This window comes from Sciurus vulgaris (assembly GCF_902686455.1).
Source record: "Sciurus vulgaris genome assembly, contig: HiC_scaffold_289_arrow_ctg1, whole genome shotgun sequence".
NCBI classification, from domain to species: Eukaryota; Metazoa; Chordata; class Mammalia; order Rodentia; family Sciuridae; genus Sciurus; species Sciurus vulgaris.
The window spans coordinates 90,415-114,961 of NW_027632763.1; the positions used below are offsets into that span (position 1 = coordinate 90,415).

At 35.9% G+C, this 24,547-nt stretch overlaps 1 protein-coding gene across 1 annotated transcript in view; it reads left to right on the forward strand.

Moving 5' to 3' along the window:
* Positions 1-24,547, forward strand: part of LOC306652566 (adenosine deaminase domain-containing protein 1-like) — a gene marked incomplete at both ends in the record, with an annotated part of 32,701 nt that overhangs the window by 4,061 nt on the left and 4,093 nt on the right. The window contains 3 exons of the mRNA XM_079125393.1: positions 1,610-1,747; positions 2,663-2,892; positions 20,475-20,712. Of these exons, the coding sequence (XP_078981519.1) occupies positions 1,610-1,747; positions 2,663-2,892; positions 20,475-20,712 (606 nt within the window). The remainder of the gene's footprint in view (positions 1-1,609; positions 1,748-2,662; positions 2,893-20,474; positions 20,713-24,547) is intronic.

Sequence of the window (24,547 nt, forward strand, 5' to 3'; positions counted from 1 at the left end):
TATTTCCAATGGTGTGATTGAATGGAGTACATTTTAGAATTGTGGTTTTTAAATAAGCAAAGTAGTTTTCCCTAGTTTAATTAGTTGTAGTCTTTCAGGAGATCTATTTTTTGTTGTTGTTGTTTTGGTGGTGGTGGTGCTGAGTTTTTTGTTTTGTTTTGGTACTGGGGATTGAATCCAGGGGTGAGCAACACCTCTGAGCAACATCATCAGCCCCCCCCCCCTTTTTTTTTTGAGACAGTCTCGTTAGGTTGATGAGGCTGGCTTTTGAACTTCAACCCTCTTGTCTTAACCTCCTAAGCCAATGAAATTACAGGTGTGTACCTGCTTCATTTTTTAATACAACTTGTGGTAGTTATACTTTTTTTTTTCATGCACTTACCAGAGAAAACATTTGGCCTTCGGTTTTTTGGAGTTGGCCTATTTCTCTAGCATATTTTCCAGCTTTTACCAGCAAATTTGCCAGCAAATGCCATAATTTTATTATTCTTTATGCCTGAGTAATATTCCATTGTGTATATATACCACAGTTTCTTTATCCATTTGTCAGTTGAACAGCATCTAGGTTGGTTCCACAATCTAGCTATTGTGAATTGAGCTGCTATGAACATTGATGTGGCTGCATCACTGTAGTATGCTGATTTTAAGTCCTTTGGGTATAAACCAAGGAGTGGGATATCTGAGTCAAATGGAGGGTCCATTCCAAGTTTTCTGAAGAATCTCCACACTGCTTTCCAGAGTGGCTGCACCAATGTGCAACTCTACCAGCAATGTACAAGTGTGCCTTTTCCCCCTCATCCATGCCAACACTTATTATTGCTTGCGTTCTTGATAATAGCCATTCTAATTACAATTAGATGAAATCTTAGGGTGGTTTTAATTTGCATTTCTCTAATTACTAGGGATGATGAACACTTTTTCATATATTGGTTGATCACCTGTATATCTTCTGTGAAGTGTCTGCCCATTTCCTTAGCCCATTTATTGATTGGGTTCTTTGTATTTTGGGTATAAAGTTTTTTAAATTCTTTATAAACTTTGGAGATCAGTGCTCTGTCTGCAGTGTGTGTGGTAAAGATTTTCTCCCACTCTGTAGGCTCTCTTGTCACATTATTGATTTTTTCCTATGCTGAGAAAAAACTTTTTTGTTTGAGTCTATCCCATAGCACTTTTTTCTATGTTTTTTTTTTTAAACCACTAAGGAGCAGAACTTCTATTATTGATAGTGATAGTGTTGTTGAAATAATTTGTTGCGGTAGAGAAGGGGCTGTTCACTTGAGGGACTGGGGGAGGAATCAGTAGACCAATGGGTCTTCTATAGGATATATAATGGAGGTGGAATCATAGTCAAGGATTGGTGTTTTACTGCAGGATACAGGGCAGACTGTCTTCCATCTGAGGACTTCTTAAGGGAATTAATTTTTCATTGAATTAAGGGTTCTTGATTTTTCAAGTTCTTATCCATATGAAAACTTTGATATAATGGGACTTTATTCTTGGCACACTGATTATATGTTCATTAAGAAACATCTTTTATGAATTTTATTACTTAACAAAGTTATAACATTTATTTTAGGTACTTTTATAGACAGCTTCTACTCTTCTATAGCAAAAATCCTGCTATGATGGAAAAATCAATATTTTATACAGATCCAGCTTCTAATCTACTCACTCTGAAACAGGATATCAACATTTATCTGTATATGAACCAGTTGCCTAAAGGATCAGCCCAGATTAAGTCACGGTTGTAAGTATTAGGGAAGTTGTTTTTAAAAGATAATAGGGTGACTACTGCATATTTTCTGAAACTGTAGAACAAGTAAATTCATATGTTCCCACATTGTTGTTTGTGACCTGCAGGGGTCCACAAATCCTTTCCCCACCCTCTTTTCAACTTACTACAATATGACTAGTATTTAAAAATTTCATGTACTTTACTTTCTATGCTATTGAAAATCTTCTCCTTTCTATTTTGAAGACAAACATTAGTGAAGTGTGGGTTTATGCACTGTTAATATATAAATATGAAAGTCAGGAAAAATTTATGGTCATAACTTCATTGTTTTGATGAATAAATAGTATCAAGTAGCATAAAATTTTAAAAGTATAGGCAAGCACCATGAAGAAAGTAAAATTCTCCTCAAGTCTTACCATCTGGGGATAAATATGGGTAATGTTTTGATTAAAAATCTTTCCACTAACACATTTGAAAATAAGGGTAACTTTCCCTAGAGAGAAACTTCAAGAAAAGTGATTTTAGATTTTATTCTTTTATCAATTTATTAGAGGTGAATCTTGAATAAAAATTGTCAGTTTTGTTTCTATTTTACCATCCTGTAGTTTAAAAAAAAATTGTACACAGAGGAAGGAAATAACTATGATAAGGACAAAAAAATAGTTTTAATGTGATTTTACGAGACATAAAATGTTGATAATATAAAAATTGTGCTGAAATTCTAAATATGGCTAATGTCTGTTTTGTATTAATCTTGTGGACTAGTGAATCCATTCCTGCTTTGTTTGGTGTTTACATCTGTTTCTGTTACTAGAATTCCGTATATACAGGCAAATTAAACCTGGTAGGGGACAGGGCTTAGGAACATCTATATTTTACTTTGTCAACTGTGTTTCTTTTTTAAAGATGAAACTTTTCTTTCTCCAGGTATCTGAATCCACATTCTATATCTGCATTTGAAGCCAATGAAGAACTGAGTCTCCATGTGGCTGTTGAAGGCAGAATTTACCTGACTGTTTACTGTCCTGCAGATGTTGTTAATAGAGTGAATAGTATGTCCTCAAGTGACAAGTTGACAGGATGGGAAGTGCTGGGTGTACAGGGAGCACTGTTGAGTCACTTTATACAACCAGTTTATGTCAACAGCATACTTGTTGGTGAGTGGGGTCTCAGTACTCCTGACCTCTTTCACTAAAACTCTCACCTATATAAAATCAGCTTTTGCATACATGCAACTTTAAGGTCAAAATTCAGACCCAGTTGCTTGAATTGTAATCACAACTCAACTCAACCCAGCTTCTAATCTTTCTTAGTATGATATAACTTATTTTATCAGAAGATCAAGAATTAACTTTTTAAAATAGCCAATTAGATGTATTCTGTCTTGGTCTTAGCTTTTGTTCACACAGAATTTAGTCCTTCCCCCTTTGTTTTGGGAGAAGATGCTTCCTTGAACTTCTTAATCTAAAAGCTTATATTGCATTTTACTACTTTCTGACATAAAATGTTAAATGCCCATTTTGGCTTTTTCTTACCCTTCTTTTTTATACATTTGAGTATGATAGGTGCAGATCCATTTAACTTGTCAGATGAGTATAAAGTAACTGGATTACAAAATAAAAAATATTAATCGACCTATTTCTTTGGGGGGGAGTAGTTTGGAATGCTAGATTTTTACTAGAATGGCATTTCAGACATCATTAACAGAATTTTGTCTCCTCTATAGTTTCCACATGGTCTTAGTGAAGCAATTTCCTGCTGTCACTTGATTCTTCTTTGCTTATTGTTTTGTAAAAACAAATGCATGTGCAAGCTTTAGACCCTTATGTGGATAATATTTTTATTCCTAGGCAGTGCTTTTTCTGGATTTTTTCTTATTTTTTGTAATATTTCATACTTATTTCTTCAAATATTTTATACCAATTTTTCTTTTTTCTTTTGTGTTTATGCCAATAGGAACAATTAGTACTTAGGTGCATCCTGCTTTTTCATTTAATAATGCACCTCAAAAAGTTTTATGCTTAAGTGTATAAAGAATTTTCTTATTCCTCATGGCTGTATAGTGCATAAATGTATCATTGTTGAAATAGCTGCAGATTGAATTTTAAAATTGTTTTTAAGTCTTTTGCAGTTACCAAAATGTTTTTATGTTTATTGTTCACACGTGAAAATATAAGATGAATTCCTGGAAGTGGAATTATTAGTCAAAATTATGCATTTGTAATTTTGAAAAATAATACAAAATAACACCCTAATATTACCATGAAAAACATGTGAGGGCTGGGGCTCAGTGGTACAGCACTTGCCTAGCACATATAAGTCACTGGGTCCCATCCTCAGCACCACATAAAAACAAATAAAGGTATGGGGTTTTGTTTTATTTTGTTTTGTTTTGTTTCAAAAAGAACTTATGTGAGTTCTTGTTTACCGGAATCCTTAAAAGTGGTTGTTTCTCAGACTGCCTTTTCCAAATGTGTATAGTTGATGAGGAACCAGTTTGGTTTTTTTTTTTTTTGTTGTTGTTGTTTTGTTTTAAGATTTAATTTGGTTTTTAAGGCTGTTGTTCATTTTATTTTCTTTTAGTCACTTCAGGTTTTCTCTCAAAGCACTTCAAACTTTTCTGAATCTTAGGAAACACTCTTTTTTAATCTTAGTAAGTATGTAAGACATATCTATGATTTTACTAGAATCATGGCTTTAGTAAGCAAAGTGTTCTTTGACATTTTAAAATTGGTCATTTAGATGATTAACACCATACTATAGTTTCTTAAAAGGAAGAGCATTTATTTTTTTACATGTTTAGTTTGCAGTGTGGTCAGATCTGGTCATTGTGATTGCCATTTTGCACATAGACATGGGGAGTACCAGGCAGCAATAAAAATAATAGGACTTTGGAAAATGGCTTCTGCTTCCTGTCTTGGTCTCTCTGTGGAACACATCCGAAGCTAATGGATAATGTGTGTTATACCTAAATAAATCTTGGTATTTATGTGCAAAAAATACAGATTTCTGGAACTCTTAACATTCATTTGGGGAACAGAAGTTACAAAGCCCAGGAATATTAATTTTTTTAAAAAAATCAGGTGATTTGGATACAGATATCTAAAATGGTTCACCCTTTGAGCCTTCTCACTTAGTGCGTACATGTCCACTGAAAGTGTGTGATTTGAATGGCTTAAAGAATCTTCAGAGTTAATTGAACTGTATTAGTCACATGGTATAATTTCATTCCTAATATCTAGACTCCTCTTATGCCATTCCAGATAGAGGATCAGCTAATTCTAAAGTGTCCAATACTGTGGTGCACAGGTTTAAAGATACCCACTTCCATTAATGAAATGACTCCAGTCGTCCAAAACATCTTCCTTATTTAGAATCAAAGTGTGTTTTCCTTTCTTTCTGTACAGATTAAGTATAATTCTTTGAAGAAAATGACCTTATTTACTTCGTATCAAGACTTTTAAATTTCTTTATTCTTCAAAATCTATGTTAATGTAGTAGAATAATAATGTATTATATTTTAAAACCATTTTACTTTTAGTAAGCTTGTAGAATGCTGTTAATATTGTGCAAATGCTCACTTTGTCATTTTGCAGTGGTTGTCTTTTGAAATTTAAAACATGGGAGATGGGGATGTAGCTCAGTGGTAGAGCACTTACTTAACCTACACAAGGCCCTGGTTTGGTCCCTAACACGGCGTAATATTCGTAAATTAAACATGGAATCTAGGCTTGAATTAAAGAAGCATTTACTGTTATTTGAATAGACAATGATCCAGAATAATCTGCAAAAATAATTCACGTTGGTTATTGAAAAATGCTTAGATTTATATTTGTTTTCAAACTTTTTTTGGAATTTCAGAGAAATTATTTTAATGACAACAGCAAATAAGTTATGCAAATGTCTTTTAGAAATTTCCTAAACCTGAAGAATTATTTAAATATAATTTTTATTTTTAAAAATTACTTATTTATATTTTCTAAAATATGTATGCCAGGTTTCCAATATGTATTTCTTTTTTTTTTAATTTATTTTTATTGTAAACAAATGGGATACATGTTGTTTCTGTTTGTACATGGAGTAACAGCATACCATTTGCATAATCATACATTTACATAGGGTAATGATGTTTGATTCATTCCGTTATTTTTTCCTTTCCCCCCACCCCTCCCACCTCTCTTTTCCCTATTTACAGTCCCTTCTTCCTCCATTCCTGCCCCCCTTTCACCACCCACTATGTGTCATCATTCGCTTATCAGCGAGATCATTCATCTTTTGGATTTTTGAGATTGGCTTATCTCACTTAACAATATATTCTCCAATTTCATCCATTTGCCTGCAAATACCATAATTTTATTATTCTTTATAGCTGAGTAATATTCCATTGTATATATATACCACATATATATATATACCACATATATCTTTCTCCATTCATCAATTGAAGGGCATCCAGGTTGGTTCCACAGTCTGGCTATTGTGAATTGAGCAGCTAAGAACATTGATGTGGCTGTATCTCTGTAGTATGCTGATTTTAAGTCCTTTGGGTATAGGCCGAGGAGTGGGATAGCTGGGCCAAATGGTAGGTCCATTTCAAGTTTTCTAAGGAATCTCCACACTGCTTTCCAGAGTGGCTCCACTAATTTGCAGCCCCACCAGCAATGTATGAGTGTACCTTTTTTCCCACATCTTCTCCAACACCTACTGTTGCTTGTATTCTTGATAATCGCCATTCTAATTGGGGTGAGATGGAATCTTAGTGTAGTTTTGATTTGCATTTCTCTTATTACTAAAGATGTTGAACATTTTTTCATATGTTTGTTGATTGTTTGTAGATCTTCTGTGAAGTGTCTGTTCATATCCTTAGCCCATTTGTTGATTGGGATATTTGTATTCTTCATGTAGAGTTTTTTGAGTTCCTTATATATTCTGGAGATTAGTGCTCTATCTGAAGTATGAGTGGCAAAGATATTCTCCCACTCTGTAGGTTCTCTCTTCGCATTGCTGATAGTTTCCTTTGCTGAGAGAAAGCTATTTAGTTTGAATCTATCCCAGTTATTGATTCTTGCTTTTATTTCTTGTGCTATGGGAGTCCTGTTAAGGAAGTCTGATCCTAAGCCAACAAGGTGAAGAATTGGACCTACTTTTTGTTCTATAAGATGGAGGATCTCTGGTCTGATTTCAAGGTCCTTGATACATTCTGAATTGAGTTTTGTGCAGGGTGAGAGATAGGGGTTTAGTTTCATTCTCTTGCATATGGATTTCCAGTTTTCCCAGCACCATTTGTTGAAGAGGCTATCTTTTCTCCATTGCATATTTTTGGCACCTTTGTCTAGTATGAGAAAATTGTATTTATTTGAGTTTGTGTCCGTGACCTCTATTCTGTACCACTGATCTACCTGTCTATTTTGGTGCCAATACCATGCTGTTTTTGTTACTATTGCTTTGTAGTAGAGTTGAAGTTCTGGTATTGTGATACCCCGTTTCATTCTTCCTGCTAAGGATTGCTTTAGCTATTCTGGGTTTCTTATTCTTCCAGATGAATTTCATGATTGCTTGCTCTATTTCTGTGAGATACTTCATTGGGATTTTAATTGGAATTGCATTGAATCTGTATAGCACTTTTGGTAGTATGGCCATTTTGACAATATTAATTCTGCCTATCCAAGATCATGGGACATCTTTCCATCTTCTAAGGTCTTCCTCAATTTCTTTCTTCAGTGTTTTGTAGTTTTCATTGTAGAGATCTTTTACCTCCTTGGTTAGATTGATCCCCAAGTATTTTTTTTTTTTGAGGCTATTGCAAATGGGGTTATTTTCCTCATTTCCTTTCAGCTGTTTCGTCACTTGTGTATAAAAATGCTTTAGATTTATGCGTGTTGATTTTATAGTCTGCTATTTTGCTGAATTCATTGATGAGGTTTAGAAGTTTTCTGGAGGAGGTTTTTGGATCCTCTAAATATAGAATCATGTGATCTGCAAATAGTGACAGCTTAAGTTCTTGTTTTGCTATTCATATCCTTTAATTTCTTTGGTCTGCCTAATTGTTCTGCCTAGAGTTTTGAGGACAATGTTGAATAGAAGTGCTGAAAGAGGACATCCCTGTCTTGTTCCCATTTTTAAAGGGAATGGTTTCAGTTTTTCTCCATTAAGAATGATGTTGGCCATGGGCTTAGCATAAATAGCCTTTACAATGTTCAGGTATGTTCCTACTATCCCTATTTTTTCTAGTGTTTTGAGCATGAAGGGGTGCTGTATTTTGTCGAATGATTTTTCTGCATCAGTTGAAATAACCATGTGATTCTTATCCTTAAGTCTATTGACATGATGGATTATGTTTATTGATTTACGAATGTTGAACCATCCTTGCATTCCAGGGATGAACCCCACACTTGATCATGGTGCACAATTTTCTTAATATGTTTTTGGATATGGTTTGCCAATCCTTTGTTAAGGATCTTTGCATCTATATTCATCAAGGATATTGGTCTAAAATTTTCTTTCCTTGATGTGTCTTTTCCTGGTTTGGCTATGAGGGTGATATTAGCTTCATAGAATGAGTTCAGTAGGGTACCCTTCTTTTCTATTTCCTGGAATACTTTGAGAAGTATTGGAATGAGTTCTTCTTTGAAGGTCTTGTAAACTTGGCTGAGAATCTGTCTGGTCCTGGGCTTTTCTTGGATGGTAGATTTTTAACGGCTTCTTCTATTTCATTGCTTGATATTGATCTGTTTAAATCATGTATGTCCTCCTGGTTCAGTTTGGGAGGAGCATATTGTCTCTACAAATTTGTCAATGTCTTTGGTAGTTTCTATTTTATTGTAATACAGATTTTCAAAGTAGCTTCTCATTATGTTCTGTATCTCAGTGGTGTCTGTCGTGATATTTCCTTTTGCATCATGTATTTTAGTAATTTGAGTTTTCTCTCTCCTTCTCTTTGTTAGTGTGGCTAAGGGTTTGTCTATTTTCTTTACTTTCTCAAAGAATCAACTTTTTGTTTTGTCAATTTTTTGAACTGTTTCTTTTGTTTCAATTTCATTGATTTCAGCTCTGATTTAAATTATTTCCTGTCTTTTATTACTTTTGCTGTTATTCTGTTCTTCTTTTTCTAGGTCTTTGAGCTGTAATGTTAGGTCATTTAGTTGTTGACTTTTCATTCTTTTCTGGAATGCACTCCATACAATGAATTTTCCTCTTTGTACCACATTCATGGAGTCCCAGAGATTTTGATATGTTGTAACATGGTTCTCATTAACCGCTAAGAATTTTTTAATCTCCTCCCTGATGTTTTTGTTATCCATGTTTCATTCAAGAGCATATTATTTAGTCTCCATGTGTTGGAGTAATTTTGTTTTTTTTATTTTGTCATTGATTTCTACTCTCAGTCCATTATGATCTGATAAAACACAAGGCAGTATCTCTATTTTTTTGCATTTCCTAAGGGTTGCTTTGTGGCATAACATATGGTCTATTTTTGAGAAGGTTCCATGTGCTCCTGAGAAGAAAGTGAATCCGCTCATTGATGGATGGAATATTATATATATGTCTATTAAGTCTAGGTTATTGATTGTGTTTTGAGTTCTATGGTTTCTTTGGTTGGATTTTGTTTGGAAGATCTCTCTAGTGGTGACAGTGGTGCATTAAAGTCACCCAGAATTATTGTGTTGTGGTCTATGTGATTCCTGAAATTGAGAAGGATTTGTTTGATGTACAGGGATGCACCATTGTTTGGGGCATACATATTTACTATTGTTATGTCTTCCTGATTTATGATTCCCTTAAGCAGTATGAAATGTTGTCCTTTATCCCTTCTAACTTTGGCTTGAAGTCCACTTTATCTGATATAAGGGTGGAAAACCCCGTTTTTTTAATGAGTCCATGTGTGTGGTAGCTTTTTTTCCCATCCTTTCACCTTTAGTCTGTGGATGTCTTTTTCTATGAGATGAGTCTCTTGCAGGCAGCATATTGTTGGGTCTTTCTTTTTAATCCATTCTGCCAGTCTATGTCTTTTGATTGATGAGTTTAGGCCATTAATGTTCAGGTTTATTATTGAGATATCATTTGTATTCCCAGTCATTTGGCTTATTTTTGGTTTTTAAGTTGGCTTGGTTTCTCCTTTGAGTGGTTTTTCTCTAAGGTAGTTCCTCCCTTTGCTGATCTACATTGTTGTTTTTCATTTCCTCCTCATGGAATATTTTGTTGAGAACATTCTGTAGCACAGGCTTTCTATTTGTAAATTCTTTTAACTTTTGTTTATCATGGAAGGATTTTATTTCATCTTCAAATCTGAAGGTTAGTTTTGCTGGGTATGTGATTCCTGGTTGGCAACCATGTTCTTTCAGAGCTTGAAATATGTTGTTCCAGGCCCTTCTAGATTTTAGAGTCTGGGTTGAGAAGTCGGCTCCTATCCATATTGGTCTCCCCCTATATATAATCTGATGCTTTTCTCTCGTGGCCTTCAAAATCCTCTCTTTATTTTGAATGTTAGGCATTTTCATTATAATGTGCCTTGGTGTGGATCTGTTGTGATTCTGTGCATTTCATGTTCTGTAAGCCTCTTGTATTTGATTTTCCATTTCATTCTTCAGGTTTGGGATATTTTCTGATATTATTTCATTGAATAGGTTGTTCATTCCTTTGGTTTGTATCTCTGTGCCTTCCTCAATCCCACTAATTCTTAAATTTGGTCTTTTCATGATGTCCCATAGTTCTTGAAGATTCTGTTGATGATTTCTTACCATCTTCTCTGTTTGGGCAACTTTATTTTCAAGATGAAATATCTTGTCTTCATTGTCTGAGGTTCTGTCTTCCAAGTGGTCTAGTCTGTTTGTGATGCTTTCCATTGAGTTTTTTATTTGGTTTATTGTCTCCTTCATTTCAAGGATTTCCGTTTGGTTTTTTTTTTTTTTTTTTTTTTTTTTGAGAATCTCTATATCTTTGTTGAACTGATCTTTTGCTTCCTGCAGTTGCTCTTTCAGCTTATTGGTATTATCATTCATTGCCTGCATTTGCTCTCTTATCTCATACTTTGCTTTGCAAATCATCTTAATCACGTATAATCTGATGTTCTTTTCTGATGTTTCTTCTAACATACTGTCATTGGATTCTATTGATATGGAATCTAGATTTGTTTGGATCATTTTCTTCCCGTGTTTTTTCTTGTTGTTCATGTATCTTCCCCTCTAGCAGTGCAGATCTGGGATTTGCAGATTTCCCCCTATAGGCTTATAGTGGCCCTATAGGTTTCCAAAACCCTTTCTTTAAGGGGAGATCAATATTAGTTGTGCCCAAATCAGACACTATGCAATCCTAGACCAAATAGCCCCTATGTGGACAATAACAAAATTGTCATAGTAAACAGAATGAGTTCAAATATTATCTTCGATAAAACAAACAGGTTTGCAATAAGGTCTGCAGTTTCTAATGGAGGACGAAAAGGATGCAGAGGGATGTAGAATGTGGCTGTTAATGGGATAAGAAAGGAATACACAGAAGTTCTAGATAATAGAAAGTGTGAGAGTGTAATCAAAAGTAATTGGATATTAGCATGCAAAAAAGGGAGAAAGAGACTCTGAGGGAACAGGTAAACCAAAGGAAAAGAGAGCAAGAAAAGGAAAGAAATAAAAACTTAATTTTTTTAAAAAGGAGAAAAAAATATCTACTGTATAACAGTCATATACTAATGAAACCTCCCAGTGTTTAGTAGCCTGATGCATGAGAGGTACCTGACAATGAGCTTCAAGCCTACAGCAGGCGTCTCAGGATGGACGCCTGATATCGGAGCTACAGCTTCCAGGATTATCCAAGATGGCCGCTCTGGCTTCCAAATGTGTTGGCAAATGGGGAGCTGCAGCTCAGGGGTGGACGTGGTCAGCTGGAGGTCCTGGAGAAAGGATGAAATTGATCCGGCAGAGGTCCGGAGGTCCAGTGTGTTTGGTGTGGTTGGGGGATCCTAGAGGCCGAGTGCATCAGTTGGTCTGAGTTCCCAGTGATAGGGCGCAGTCAGTTGGTCTGGGGGTCGTGGTGGCAGGTAGCAGTCAGTTGATGTGAGGGCCCCAGAGGCAGGGAGTGATCGGTCGGGCTGAGGGATCATGGAGATGGGGCTCAGTCAGTGAGGCCAGGGGTCCTACAGGGCCTGGCTGTTGTCTCAAAATGGCGGCAGCCATGTGTAATCAAACCTGCAGGTACTGTCACAGTGAACTTCCAGGCAACAGCAGGCAGCTGGTGCTCCACTGGCGGTAGGCGATCAGTTTGCTGACTGTTGTCAGACCATCGGGAGGTGATCCTCGTGCGTTGGGTGATGGATAGGTGTAAGGCAGGGATGGACAGGCAAGTGGCAGGCAATGGTGGATGATAGACGCCTGACAGTGAGCAATCTGCCTCAAACTGTTTAAGATACATTTTTGAAATTTGGTATCCACAATTAAGTTCATCTGTCTAAATATTTATAAATGTTTATTCAGAGATATTTCCACCCAGGGGTCCTTTTCATATACTTATTATAGGATTGTAATATAAAGAATACCTAATGCTGATTTTTCTCCTAGAGGAAAAAAATCTATTTAAACAGGTTCATGAGCTTTTAGGAATCAGTTTACAACCTTAGAGATTATTATTCAGAATTTTCAGATCAATAGTAAGAGGTTCAGGATATTAATAAAACATTTGCCCAGAGTCACTTAGTTTGCTTATTTGCAGAGCCTAAACTCAAACCCAGTCCTTGACTTACAATGCTGTGCCCATGGTAGATTATTTTTCTCTATCACATCTCCTCTAGTCTTTGATTAGTTTAACCTTTGAGTTTCATGTTATTTCAGATCATTTCAAGTTAAACAAAATTTCCCAATTACATAATTCTAGAGGTAATTTTTCCAGGGATAAGAGTGAACATCAAGATAAAATTATACTTCAGATACAGTAAAATCATTAAAAACATTCATATATAAAGGAAAATAAATTTTCAATAAACTGTTAATAGACCTGATTTTTCTACTACATTAGCTTTTATGCTTCTCATTAACACAGTTTAAGTAAAACAATTTGATGCTTAAGGAATCTTACAAAGAGTTTGACTTGATGGATTTTTTTTCCATCCATTTCTTGCCCCCCCTTTTTTTGCAATAACCATTGTCATTATTACAATATATAATTAAATATTTCATTTTCCTTTGAATCTATATTATATATATTATATATGTCTATTATTATAGATCCACTAACTGTTTCTCTGATCTTATTTTCATTTTTTTTCTGTGACCAACTATATCTTTAATTTGTATAGCCCTCTAGCCAGCATTTGTCATTTTCTTCTGATTTAGAACACTCAAAGGAATGCTAAGAAAAAGGATGTCGAGACAACTGGGAGCACCATAAAGGAGGATGCTCGGCACAGCTCTGGGAATCGGAACAACCACTGGGGCTCCGGCGGCTGCCCAGGGGAGGAGTGGCGAGGAGAGCTGTGTGAACTCAGGACACCAGGGCCTGCCCTGAGGAGGAGGAGGAGGAGCATGGCCACTTGGATTCGGAGTGACTGCACCAGAGCTACAGGCGGTTGCCAGAGGAGGGGCTGCGTGGCGAGCTGTTTGAACTCAGACCACTTCTGAACACTGGGGCCTGCCCGGAGGAGTAGGAGTTGGAGGAGGAGGAGTGCGGCTGGCGTTTGGACTCGCAGTGACTGCATTAGCGCTCCAGGCGGCTGCTCAGAGGAGAAGGCGAGTGGTGAGTTGTTTGGACTTAAAGTGACAGCGCCTGAACACGGGGGGCTGCCTGGAGGAGGAGCGTGGTGGGTCGCTTGGTCTTGAGTGACCGCACCAGAGCTCCGGGCGGTTGCCCAGAGGACCCGTGCAGCGGGTCACGTGGATTCAGAGCCACTCAGAGCGACCGCTCCGGAACACCCGGGGGGTTATCTGGAGAAGGAGGAGGAACGGGGAGGGTCACTTTGACTCGGAGTGATTGATTGCCCGGGCTACAGGTGGTTGGTGGGAGGAGGAGGCACGAAGTGAGTTTCTTGGACTCCTAGTGACCACACTAGATTACTGGGCGGCTGTCTGGAGGAAGAGGCGTGTGGCGGGTCTCTGGGACTCAGAGCGATTGTTCGGGGCCCCAGGTGGCTGCTCAGAGGAGGGGCCGCATAGCCAGGCGATGAGGTGCACAGCAGGGTCCCAGGATCTAGGAGGCTTCTGGGTGGAAGAGCCGCACAGAGACAGGCTTAGGGCGGAGCGAAGGTTCCAGGCCTGCGGGCAGATTCTCTGAGGAGGGGCAGCCTAAGGAGATTCATCTGCGAAGGGTGAGGCTCCCAGGCCCAGGAGGTAGGGCCAGGCCCCTGGGAACTTTGCAGAGGAAGGCAGCCCAGCCCAGGTGGTAGCTGTAAATTGAGGGGAACCTCTTGGAGGGAACTGACCAGCGAGACCTCCCCACCGGGTGAGTCTTCCCTGCCGGGTGAGGTTTCCCCACAAGGACGGTAAAACCAGAGACTCAGGCCCAAACAGGCCTTGCCTCAGCCCGCAGCCTAGGTCCCCTTTGGATGGCCATTGGTCAACAAGTGGAGGCACCTCTGCCCACTAGCAGGGAATATACCCCACCTGAAGGACACCACTCCTAGAGAGACAGCTTCCTTGTGGAGCACCGCATTATCAACTTCCTCCAAGACTTCAGCCTACTGAAGGCTAAGGGGGGATATATATAGAAATCTTCAGGGACATTGTAAGTCAATAGAGGAAATCTGCAATATCTCAGCGGTCCACTGATACCTGAACAATATGAGAAAACAAGGAAAGAAAATGCTGCAAACAAATCTAGATGTTACATCAATAAAACCCAATGACAGCATGGCAGAAGAAATGACAGAAAAGGAGTTCAGAATGTACATAATTAAAATGATCAGAGAAGCAAACGATGAGATGAAAGAGCAAATGCAAGCATTAAATGAACGCACCAATCGACAGTTAAAAGAGCAAATACAGGAAGCAAAAGATCATTTCAATAAAGAGTTAGAGATATTGAAAAAAAACCAAACAGAAATCCTTGACATGAAGGAAACAATAAACCAAATTAAGAACTCCATAGAAAGCATATCCAATAGGATAGAACACCTGGAAGACAGAACCTCAGACATTGAAGACAAAATATTTAACCTTGAAAACAAAGTTGAAAAAACAGAGAAGATGGTAAGAAATCATGAACAGAATCTACAAGAACTATGGGATATCATGAAAAGGCCAAATTTAAGAATTATTGGGATTGAGGAAGGCCTAGAGAAACAAGCCAAAGGAATGAACAATTTATTCAATGAAATAATATCAGAAAATTTCCCAAATCTGAAGAATGAAATGGAAAATCAAGTTCAAGAGGCTTATAGGACTCCAAATACACAAAATTACAACAGACCCACACAAGGCACATTATAATGAAAATACCTAACATACAAAATAAAGACAGAATTTTAAAGGCTGTGAGAGAAAAGAACCAAATTACATTCAGGGGGAAACCAATACGGATATGAGCAGATTTTTCAATCCAGACCCTAAAAGCTAGAAGAGCCTTGAACAACATTTTTCAAGCCCTGAAAGAAAATGGATGCCAACCAAGAATCTTATACCCAGCAAAACTTACCTTCAAATTTGACGATGAAATAAAATTCTTCCATGATAAACAAAAGCTAAAAGAATTTACAAAAAGAAAGCCAGCACTACAGAACATTCTCAGCAAAATATTCCATGAGGAAGAGATGAAAAACAAAGAAGCAAATCAGCAAAGGGAGGAATTATCCTAAAGGAATTGTCAAATAAAGGAGGAAACAAGTTGTGTCAAACAAATAAATAAACAAAATTTAAAAAATGAACCAAATGACCGGGAAACCAAATCATTTCTCTATAATAACCCTGAATGGTAATGGCCTGAATTCATCAATCAAAAGACATAGACTGGCAGATTGGATCAAAAAGAAAGATCCAACAATATGTTGCCTGCAAGAGACTCACCTCATAGAAAAAGATACCCATAGACTAAAGGTGAAAGGATGGGGAAAAACATACCATGCACATGGACTCAGCAAAAAAGCTGGAGTATCCATCCTCATTTCCTATAATGTGGACTTCAAGCCAAAGTTAGTCAGAAGGGATAAAGAAGGACATTTCATACTGCTAAAGGGAAGCATAAATCAGCAAGATATAACAATCATAAACATCTATGCCCCAAACAGTGGCTCATCCATGTATGTCAAACAAATCCTTCTCAATTTCAGAAACCAAATAGACCATAACACAATAATACTAGGTGATTTTAACACGCCTCTCTCACCACTGGACAGATCTTCCAGACAAAAATTGAACAAAGAAACCATAGACCTCAATAACACAATCAATAATTTAGACTTAACGGACATTTATAGAATATACCATCCAACCAAGAGCGAATACACTTTCTTCTCAGCAGCACATGGATCCTTCTCTAAAATAGAGCATATATTATGCCACAAAGCTAATGTTAGCAAATACAAGAAGATAGAGACAGTAGCATGTATTCTATCAGATCATAATGGATTGAAGTTAGAAATAAATGAAAGAGTAAAACACAGAAACTATTCCAACATCTGGAGATTAAATAATATGCTATTATATGATGAATGGATAACAGAAGATATTAGGAAGGAAATTAAAAAATTCTTAGAGGTAAATGAGAACAAAGAAACATCATATCAAAATCTCTGGGACACTATGAAAGCAGTAGTTAGAGGGAAATTTATTTCATGGAGCGCATTTAATAAAAGAAGTAAAACTCAACAAATAAACGACCTAACACTACAGCTCAAAGCCCTAGAAAAAGAAGAACAGAACAGCACCAAAAGTAGTAGAAGACAGGAAATAGTTAAACTCAGAGCTGAAATCAATGAAATTGAAACAAAAGAAACAATACAAAAAATTGACAAAATAAATAGTTGGTTCTTCGAAAAAATAAACAAAATTGATAAACCTTTAGCCACACTAACAAAGAGAAGACGAGAGAAAACCCAAATCACTAAAATTCAGAATGAACAAGGAAATATCACAACAGACAGGATTGAAATACAAAATATAATTAGAAGCTATTTTGAAAATCTATACTCCAACAAAATAAAAAATTTCGAAGACATCAACAGGTTTCTAGAGACATATGAATTGCCTAAACTGAACCAGGAGGACATAAATAATTTAAATAGACCAATTTCAAGTACGGAAATAGAAGAAGTCATCAAAAACCTACAAAAAAGAAAAGTCCGGGACCAGATGGGTTCTGAGCCGAGTTCTACAAAACCTTTAAAGAAGAGCTCATTCCAATACTTCTCAAAGTATTCCATAAAATAGAAGAGGAGGGAACCCTCCCAAACTCATTCTATGAAGCCAATATCACACTGATACCTAAACCAGACAGAGACTCATCAAGGAAAGAAAATTTCAGACCAATATCCTTAATGAACATCGACGCAAAAATTCTCAACAAAATTTTAGCAAATCGCATACAAAAACATATTAAAAAGATAGTGCACCATGATCAAGTGGGTTTTATCCCAGGGATGCAAGGTTGGTTCAACATCAGGAAATCAATAAACGTAATTCACCATATTAATAGACTTAAAGTCAAGAATCACATGATTATTTCAATAGATGCAGAAAAAGCATTTGATAAAATACAGCACCCCTTCATGCTCAAAACACTAGAAAAAATAGGGATAGTGGGAACATTCCTTAACATTGTAAAGGCCATTTATGCTAAGCCCATGGCTAATATCATTCTAAATGGTGAAAAACTGAAAGCATTCCCCCTAAAAACTGGAACAAGGCAGGGATGCCCTCTTTCACCACTTCTATTCAACATCATTCTTGAGACTCTGGCCAGAGCAATTAGACAAACCAAAGAAATTAAAGGGATACGAATTGGAAAAGAAGAACTCAAACTATCCCTGTTCGCTGATGACATGATTATATATTTAGAGGAACCTGGAAATTCCACCAGAAAGCTCTTAGAACTCATAAGTGAATTCAGTAAAGTAGCAGGTTACAAGATCAATGCCCATAAATCCAACGCATTTTTATACATAAGTGATGAATCTTCAGAAAGAGAAATTAGGAAAACTACCCCATTCACAATAGCCTCGAAAAAAATAAAATACTTGGGAATCAATCTCACAAAAGAGGTGAAAGACCTCTACAATGAGAACTATACAACACTAAAGAAAGAAATTAAGGAACACCTTAGAAGATGGAAAGATCTTCCATGTTCTTGGATAGGAAGAATTAATATTGTCAAAATGGCCATACTACCTAATGTGCTATACAAATTCAATGCAATTCCAATTAAAATCCCAATGACGTACCTTACAGAAATAGAGCAAGCAATTATGAAATTCATCTGGAAGAATAAGAAACCCAGAATAGCTAAAGCAATCCTTAGCAGGAAGAGTGAAACAGGGGGTATTGCAATACCAGATCTTCAACTCTACTACAAAGCAATAGTAACAAAAACGGTATGGTATTGGTATCAAAATAGAAAGGTAGATCAATGGTACAGAATAGAGGACACGGACACAAATCCAAATAAATACAATTTTCTCATACTAGACAAAGGGGCCAAAAATATGCAATGGAGAAAAGATAGCCTCTTCAACAAATGGTGCTGGGAGAATTGGAAATCCATATGCAACAGAATGAAACTAAACCCATATCTCTCACCATGCATGAAACTAAACTCAAAATGGATTAAGGACCTCAGAATCAGACCAGAGACCCTGCAGATTATAGAAGAAAAAGTAGGTCCAAATCTTCACCTTGTTGGTCTAGGATCAGACTTCCTTAACAGGACTCCCATAGCACAAGAAATAAAAGCTAGAATCAACCACTGGGATAGATTCAAACTAAAAAGCTTTCTCTCAGCAAAGGAAACTATCAACAATGCGAAGAAAGAGCCTACAGAGTGGGAGAATATCTTTGCCAATCATACTTCAGATAGAGCACTAATATCCAGAATCTATAAAGAACTCAAAAAACTCTACTCCAAGAATTCAAATAATCCAGTCGACAAATGGGCTAAGGAAATGAATAGAATCTTCACAGAAGAAGATCTACAAGCAATCAACAAACATATGGAAAAATGCTCAACATCTCTAGTAATAAGAGAAATGCAAATCAAAACCACCCTAAGATTCCATCTCATCCCAATTAGAATGGCGATTATCAAGAATATGAGCAACAACAGGTGTTGGCGAGGATGTGGGGAGAAAGGTACACTCATACATTGCTGGTGGGGCTGCAAATTTGTGCAGCCACTCTGGAAAGCAGTGTGGAGATTCCTTAGAAAACTTGGAATCGACCCTCCATTTGACCCAGCTATCCCACTCCTTGGCCTATACCCAAAGGACTTAAAATCAGCATACTACAGAGATACAGCCACATCAATGTTCATAGCTGCTCAATTCACAATAGCCAGACTGTGGAACCAACCTAGATGCCCTTCAATTGATGAGTGGATAAAGAAACTGTGGTATATATACACAATGGAATATTACTCAGCCATAAAGAATGATAAAATTATGGCATTTGCAGGCAAATGGATGAAATTGGAGAATATCATGCTAAGTGAGATAAGCCAATCTCAAAAAGCCAAAGGACGAATGATATCGCTAATAAGTGGAGGATGACACATAATGGGGGGGAGGGAAGGGTTAGTGTTAGGGTTAGAGTTAGGGTTAGGGAGGGGGGCAAGTATGGAGGAAGGAAGTACTGTATAGAGGGTAAAGAAGGGTGGGAGGGGTGGGGGGAAGGGAAAAAATAACAGAATGAATCAAACAACATTACTCTATGTAAATTTATGATTACACAAATGGTATGCCTTTACGCCATGTACAAACAGAGAAACAACATGTATCCCATTTGTTTACAATAAAAAAAAAAAGGATGTCAAAGGCAGACTCATCTGCTTTTGTTCATTTTCTAATGCCTAGGTAGTCACAATGAGTATAAGTCCTAATAACCACCTTAACAATTCCAACGATGCAGAAACAAAACTTTTATTTGTAAAATTTGTCTATTGGTATATGGATTCTGTTGTAATAGCTTCAGACCTTCTAAGGAGGAAAGATAATCTTTTATTTTTTTAAAATAGAAATGAGGACTCCCTAACTTTTAAGTTGACAAGCTCACTATTTTATATTAGCAAATACTGTATCTTTCTGAGATTTCTACTTTGGCAGTTATTATAACTGAGAATTCAGAGCTTTGGATATTGGCCAATTTTAACTAGAAATTGTCATTTTTAAAATTACTTTGTGAAACTGAAGCATTATGATACTGAAATAGCTGTAATTTATGGCCGTTGGATGTGGGATAACTCACACCAACTGTTTCTCAGATTTATAAACAATTACATGCTTATTTTATGCTGTAATATGAAATCAAAGCAGAATGAGCCACTTGCAGGCAGAATCTTATAAAAAGTACTATTTTCTTTCTGGATCAATGCTGGCTCTTTGATTTTATTCACTAGAGTAGCTCAATTTCTCATAAGAATAATTTTAAAATATAAATTCTACTAGTTTTTCTGGTGTTATTAAAGAAATTTGGAAGTAACTGCTAAGTAGAAAGGAAAGAGATTAAAAGATAAAAGAAAAATGGGTTTTGGGTTGGTTTCAATTCTTGATTTACTATTTTTCTTACACATTTCTAGTATAGTCTTTTTTGGTACTGAATTTGAGTGTTCTGCTTTCTAGGTGATGGGAACTGCAGTGATACTAGAGGCTTAGAAATTGCAATCAAGCAACGTGTTGATGATGCGCTTACTTCAAAGCTTCCAATGTTCTACTTGGTCAACAGACCTCATATTAGCTTAGTACCTGCTGCATATCCACCTCAAGTGAACCTGGAATATAAATCCCTGAGCATGAATTGGGCACAAGGGGACATTTCTTTGGAGATTTTGGATGGCCTAAGTAGGAAGATCACTGAAAGGTTAGAATTACTGATTTCTTTTTTTAAAAAATCACGTATTAAGTAAAAGAAGATATTTTGATTGCAATTTCTGACTTTTTCACATATGATTTATTGAATTCTAAACAATAATTGTTAATCAAGCATGACTATATTGTAAGTATCATGCTAATTATAGTCACTTTTTTGTGGTGAGAAAATGGGCCTGGAGAAATCATATAGCTTATTAAAATTACATAGTAAGTGGTGAGACCAGCATCAAACTCAGGGAGCCTGGGTCCACAGTGTGTGTTTCTTCAGGTATTTTGTGATGAGCATTACATTCATGTTTGTTCTAAACATTCAGTTTCACCTATTGAAACTGAATTTCTGGATCTGGGGCTAAGGAATCTGCATTTTAAATGTGCTATCCCAAACATTGCCCATGTCACTTTAGGTGTGAGAACTATACCATACCATGTTAAACTGCTTTGTAATAAATCTGTGGATTGGGTAGTATTGCTATTATTTTCCAAATAAAGAAACTAAGATTTAAACTAGGTTAAATAGTTTTCCTAAAGTCACCCAAGTAATAAGGGAGGCAGTTGGGATTCTCATCTGGACATTTTATTTCTAAAGACCTTGTTCTTAATCATAGTGTTCTATGCTTTCTTTGTAATATTCTTGCCCCTGATTATTGAGTAAACGAAAGCCCTTCTTTTAGTATGCACATATATTTATATTGAGGTTATAAATAATGTTAAAAGATTAAAGGGTTAAAATTGCTTTCTCTGTGAAGGATCTTATTAAGGCCACATACAGATGTTTCTTGGTATGAACCTAGTCAAGCATTATACTGATTACTTCAACTAGGATGAATATGGCATTTGTTCTTTGGATCATATGTGTGTAGGCTCTACACACATACAAACAAAATAGATTTTCTTTTTTTTTTAAGTTCAAATGGTAATATATGTATTTTTTATTCTGTAACCAACAAAATTATTTTATTTTTTTTTCTCATTTTTTTAATTGTAAACAAATGAGATACATGTTGTTTCTCTGTTTGTATATGGCGTAAAGGCATACCATTTGTGTAATCATAAATTTACATAGAGTAATGTTGTTTGATTCATTCTGTTATTTTTTCCCTTCCCCCCACCTCTCCCACCCCTCTTTTCCCTCTATACAGTGCTTCCTTCCTCCATACTTCAAAATAGATTTTCTATGAAAGACAGAAACTGTTTACTGCAAACCTAAAAGAATGGCATAACAAAAATAAAATTAACAAATAGGAAGTAAGCTTAATACGTGCATTGTAGCCAAATACTTGCTAAGTGATTGCAAATAATTAAGTGGAAGATATATTTTAAATATTGAACAAGGTACAATTCAGCCCCAACAGAATTTATTCCAATAAGTCGAAGAACACTTTAGTAATATAAATGGTATAATTCGTAAGGAAGACCAAATAGTTATGACTATCTATAGCAAGTAGCATAGTGTCAACATCCACAAAGCAGAAATTGCAGGTGAGGGAAAATAGAAACACTGCTGGTAGAGACAGTTATTCACTTCATTGAATTAGTTCATGGCAGTTTAAGTGAACAAAACAAGAAGCAGTTAGATAAATATAATTATTTTAAATACATCACAAAAGTACAAATGTAAAATATACTTATCAAGAATGTAGACAAATATTGACCATTTCTTGGGGTACAGAGAAAAATGAAAAAGTAGAAGCAATGTAAGCAATATTCTCTGATTATGATGAAATGGCATTATAAACAACAAAATCAAAATGCTAGAAGCTGCTTTCATTGGGGGAAAAAGTTTTCTGACTTCTGGTTCAAAGGAAAAATATAAACTGAAATTGTACAATATTTAGAAAACAATGTTGAAAGTATTATCAAAACTTACAGGACATACATTTAAAGCAAATGGAAAAGTCAAAGTCTTAAATGCTTTATCAATAATGGAGGGGTTGGGGAGATAGCTCAGTCGGTAGAGTGCTTGCCTTGTAAGCACAAAGCCCTGGGTTCGATCCCAAGCACCAAATAAATAAATAAATAAATAAACAAATAAATAAATAAATAATGGAAATAGATTAAGCAAAGTGAAAGAATGAACTAGAAATGTAAAGAAAATAACTGAAACAGTTACAAAAAATGATTTTATGAAAAATCACTAGCTAATCTATAAAATACTAAGGGAAAAATTAAATATATAATTAAAAGAACTGTAAGAAGCTACTTTGTTGGACTACACAAATATAAAACCTAAGTGAATATATAAAATTTCTAAGATAAGGGTATTTCCAAAACTAGAAAAATCTAAACATTTTTATGGGAAAATTATTAAGAAGGTACTCTAATTCTTCCTAAAAGAAAGCACCATTTTTAGATAGTCAAAAGACAAATTTAATGAACTTTTTAAGTAGCATTGTAATATATTAATATAGCATATATATTAATATAGCATATATTCCAATGCTATTTAAAAAGAGAAAATAACAAAGTATTCTTACAAAGCAAATGTATCATCGATATTTAAACTTGAAAAATTGCTGCCCCATAACACACACACATGCAGTATTTACAGACCAAGCTCTCTAATATCCAAGAAAAATTGCTAGTAAAATATTAGGAAATAATATAATAATATATTTTATGTAATATCAATTAACATTGTTTTGTAGGAATGCAAGAATAGCAGCATGATAGAAATAATACCAAGCTAGAATATCTTAATATATTGTTTGTCATGTTTATTGATCCAGGGATATACAGCATATTTTCATCTCTGTGTTCTAAGAGGGCATTACTGAAGTTCTACAGCTATTCTAGATAAAGGTATTCAATCAGAAAGGAATATTTACTTGCTTTGGTTACAGGACAAAATATATCTTTATTAGCCCCAAAATATTATCAGGATTGCTGATAAAGTGTCAAAAGCATTGCTACTAACAGCCAGAGTTAAGATGTGATTGTTATTGATGTTTTATAGCCTTAATACATTTGGACAGGGGAAAGAAATGAGATATAAAATGTTGCCAAAGAGAGGTGATAAAACTATCACTTCTTTTGTCATCATTTTTTGGTTGCGCTGAGGATTGATCCCAGAGCCTCACTTGCTGGGCAAGTGCTGTCTACCAGTGACCTACACACTCAGCACCTCTGAAGATATCATTAATGCCTGAGAAGCTCAAAAAATTTATCTGAAAAACTACCTAAACAAAAAAATATTATGGTAGAAAATTATAGAGTCAGTAGATTCACACACGTTTATGTTAACTTGTGCTACTTACAAGCTACCTCAAAACTTAAGTGACTTTAAGCAACAACTGTTTTGTTATTACTTACAAGTTCTTGGGTCATCTAAGTGGTTCTTTAATGTTTGGTTGGATACTCCCTTGCATCTGTGATAGGCTATGGATCAAATAAAGATTAGTTTGGCTGCTCTCAGAGGGACAACTGGTCTCTGGCTCTGTGTTTTCTTACTGTCCATTGAGCTAATCCCAGCAGACTGATATGACATATGAAGGAAACCCTAAAGAATAAGAATACACAGTTCCTTGAGGCCTAGGCTCAGAACTGCATGTTGTCACTCTCATTTGTCAAAACAAATTACAAGACTAGAATAAATTCAAGTGGAAGAGAGATCATCTACACTTATTGATGGGTGATCTGAAAAGTTACATTGTAAAGAAAAGGAGAAATGAAGGATTTTGCAATTTTTATATTCTATCACAACAACTACTAGCGAAGACATAATGAAGGAGTAAAGTCAAAAAGGTTCATAATCTGTGGACTCTCTTTATTAGAATTAAAATTACATAAACATCTGTATACATACATGTGTGCAAGGGTTGTGAAGT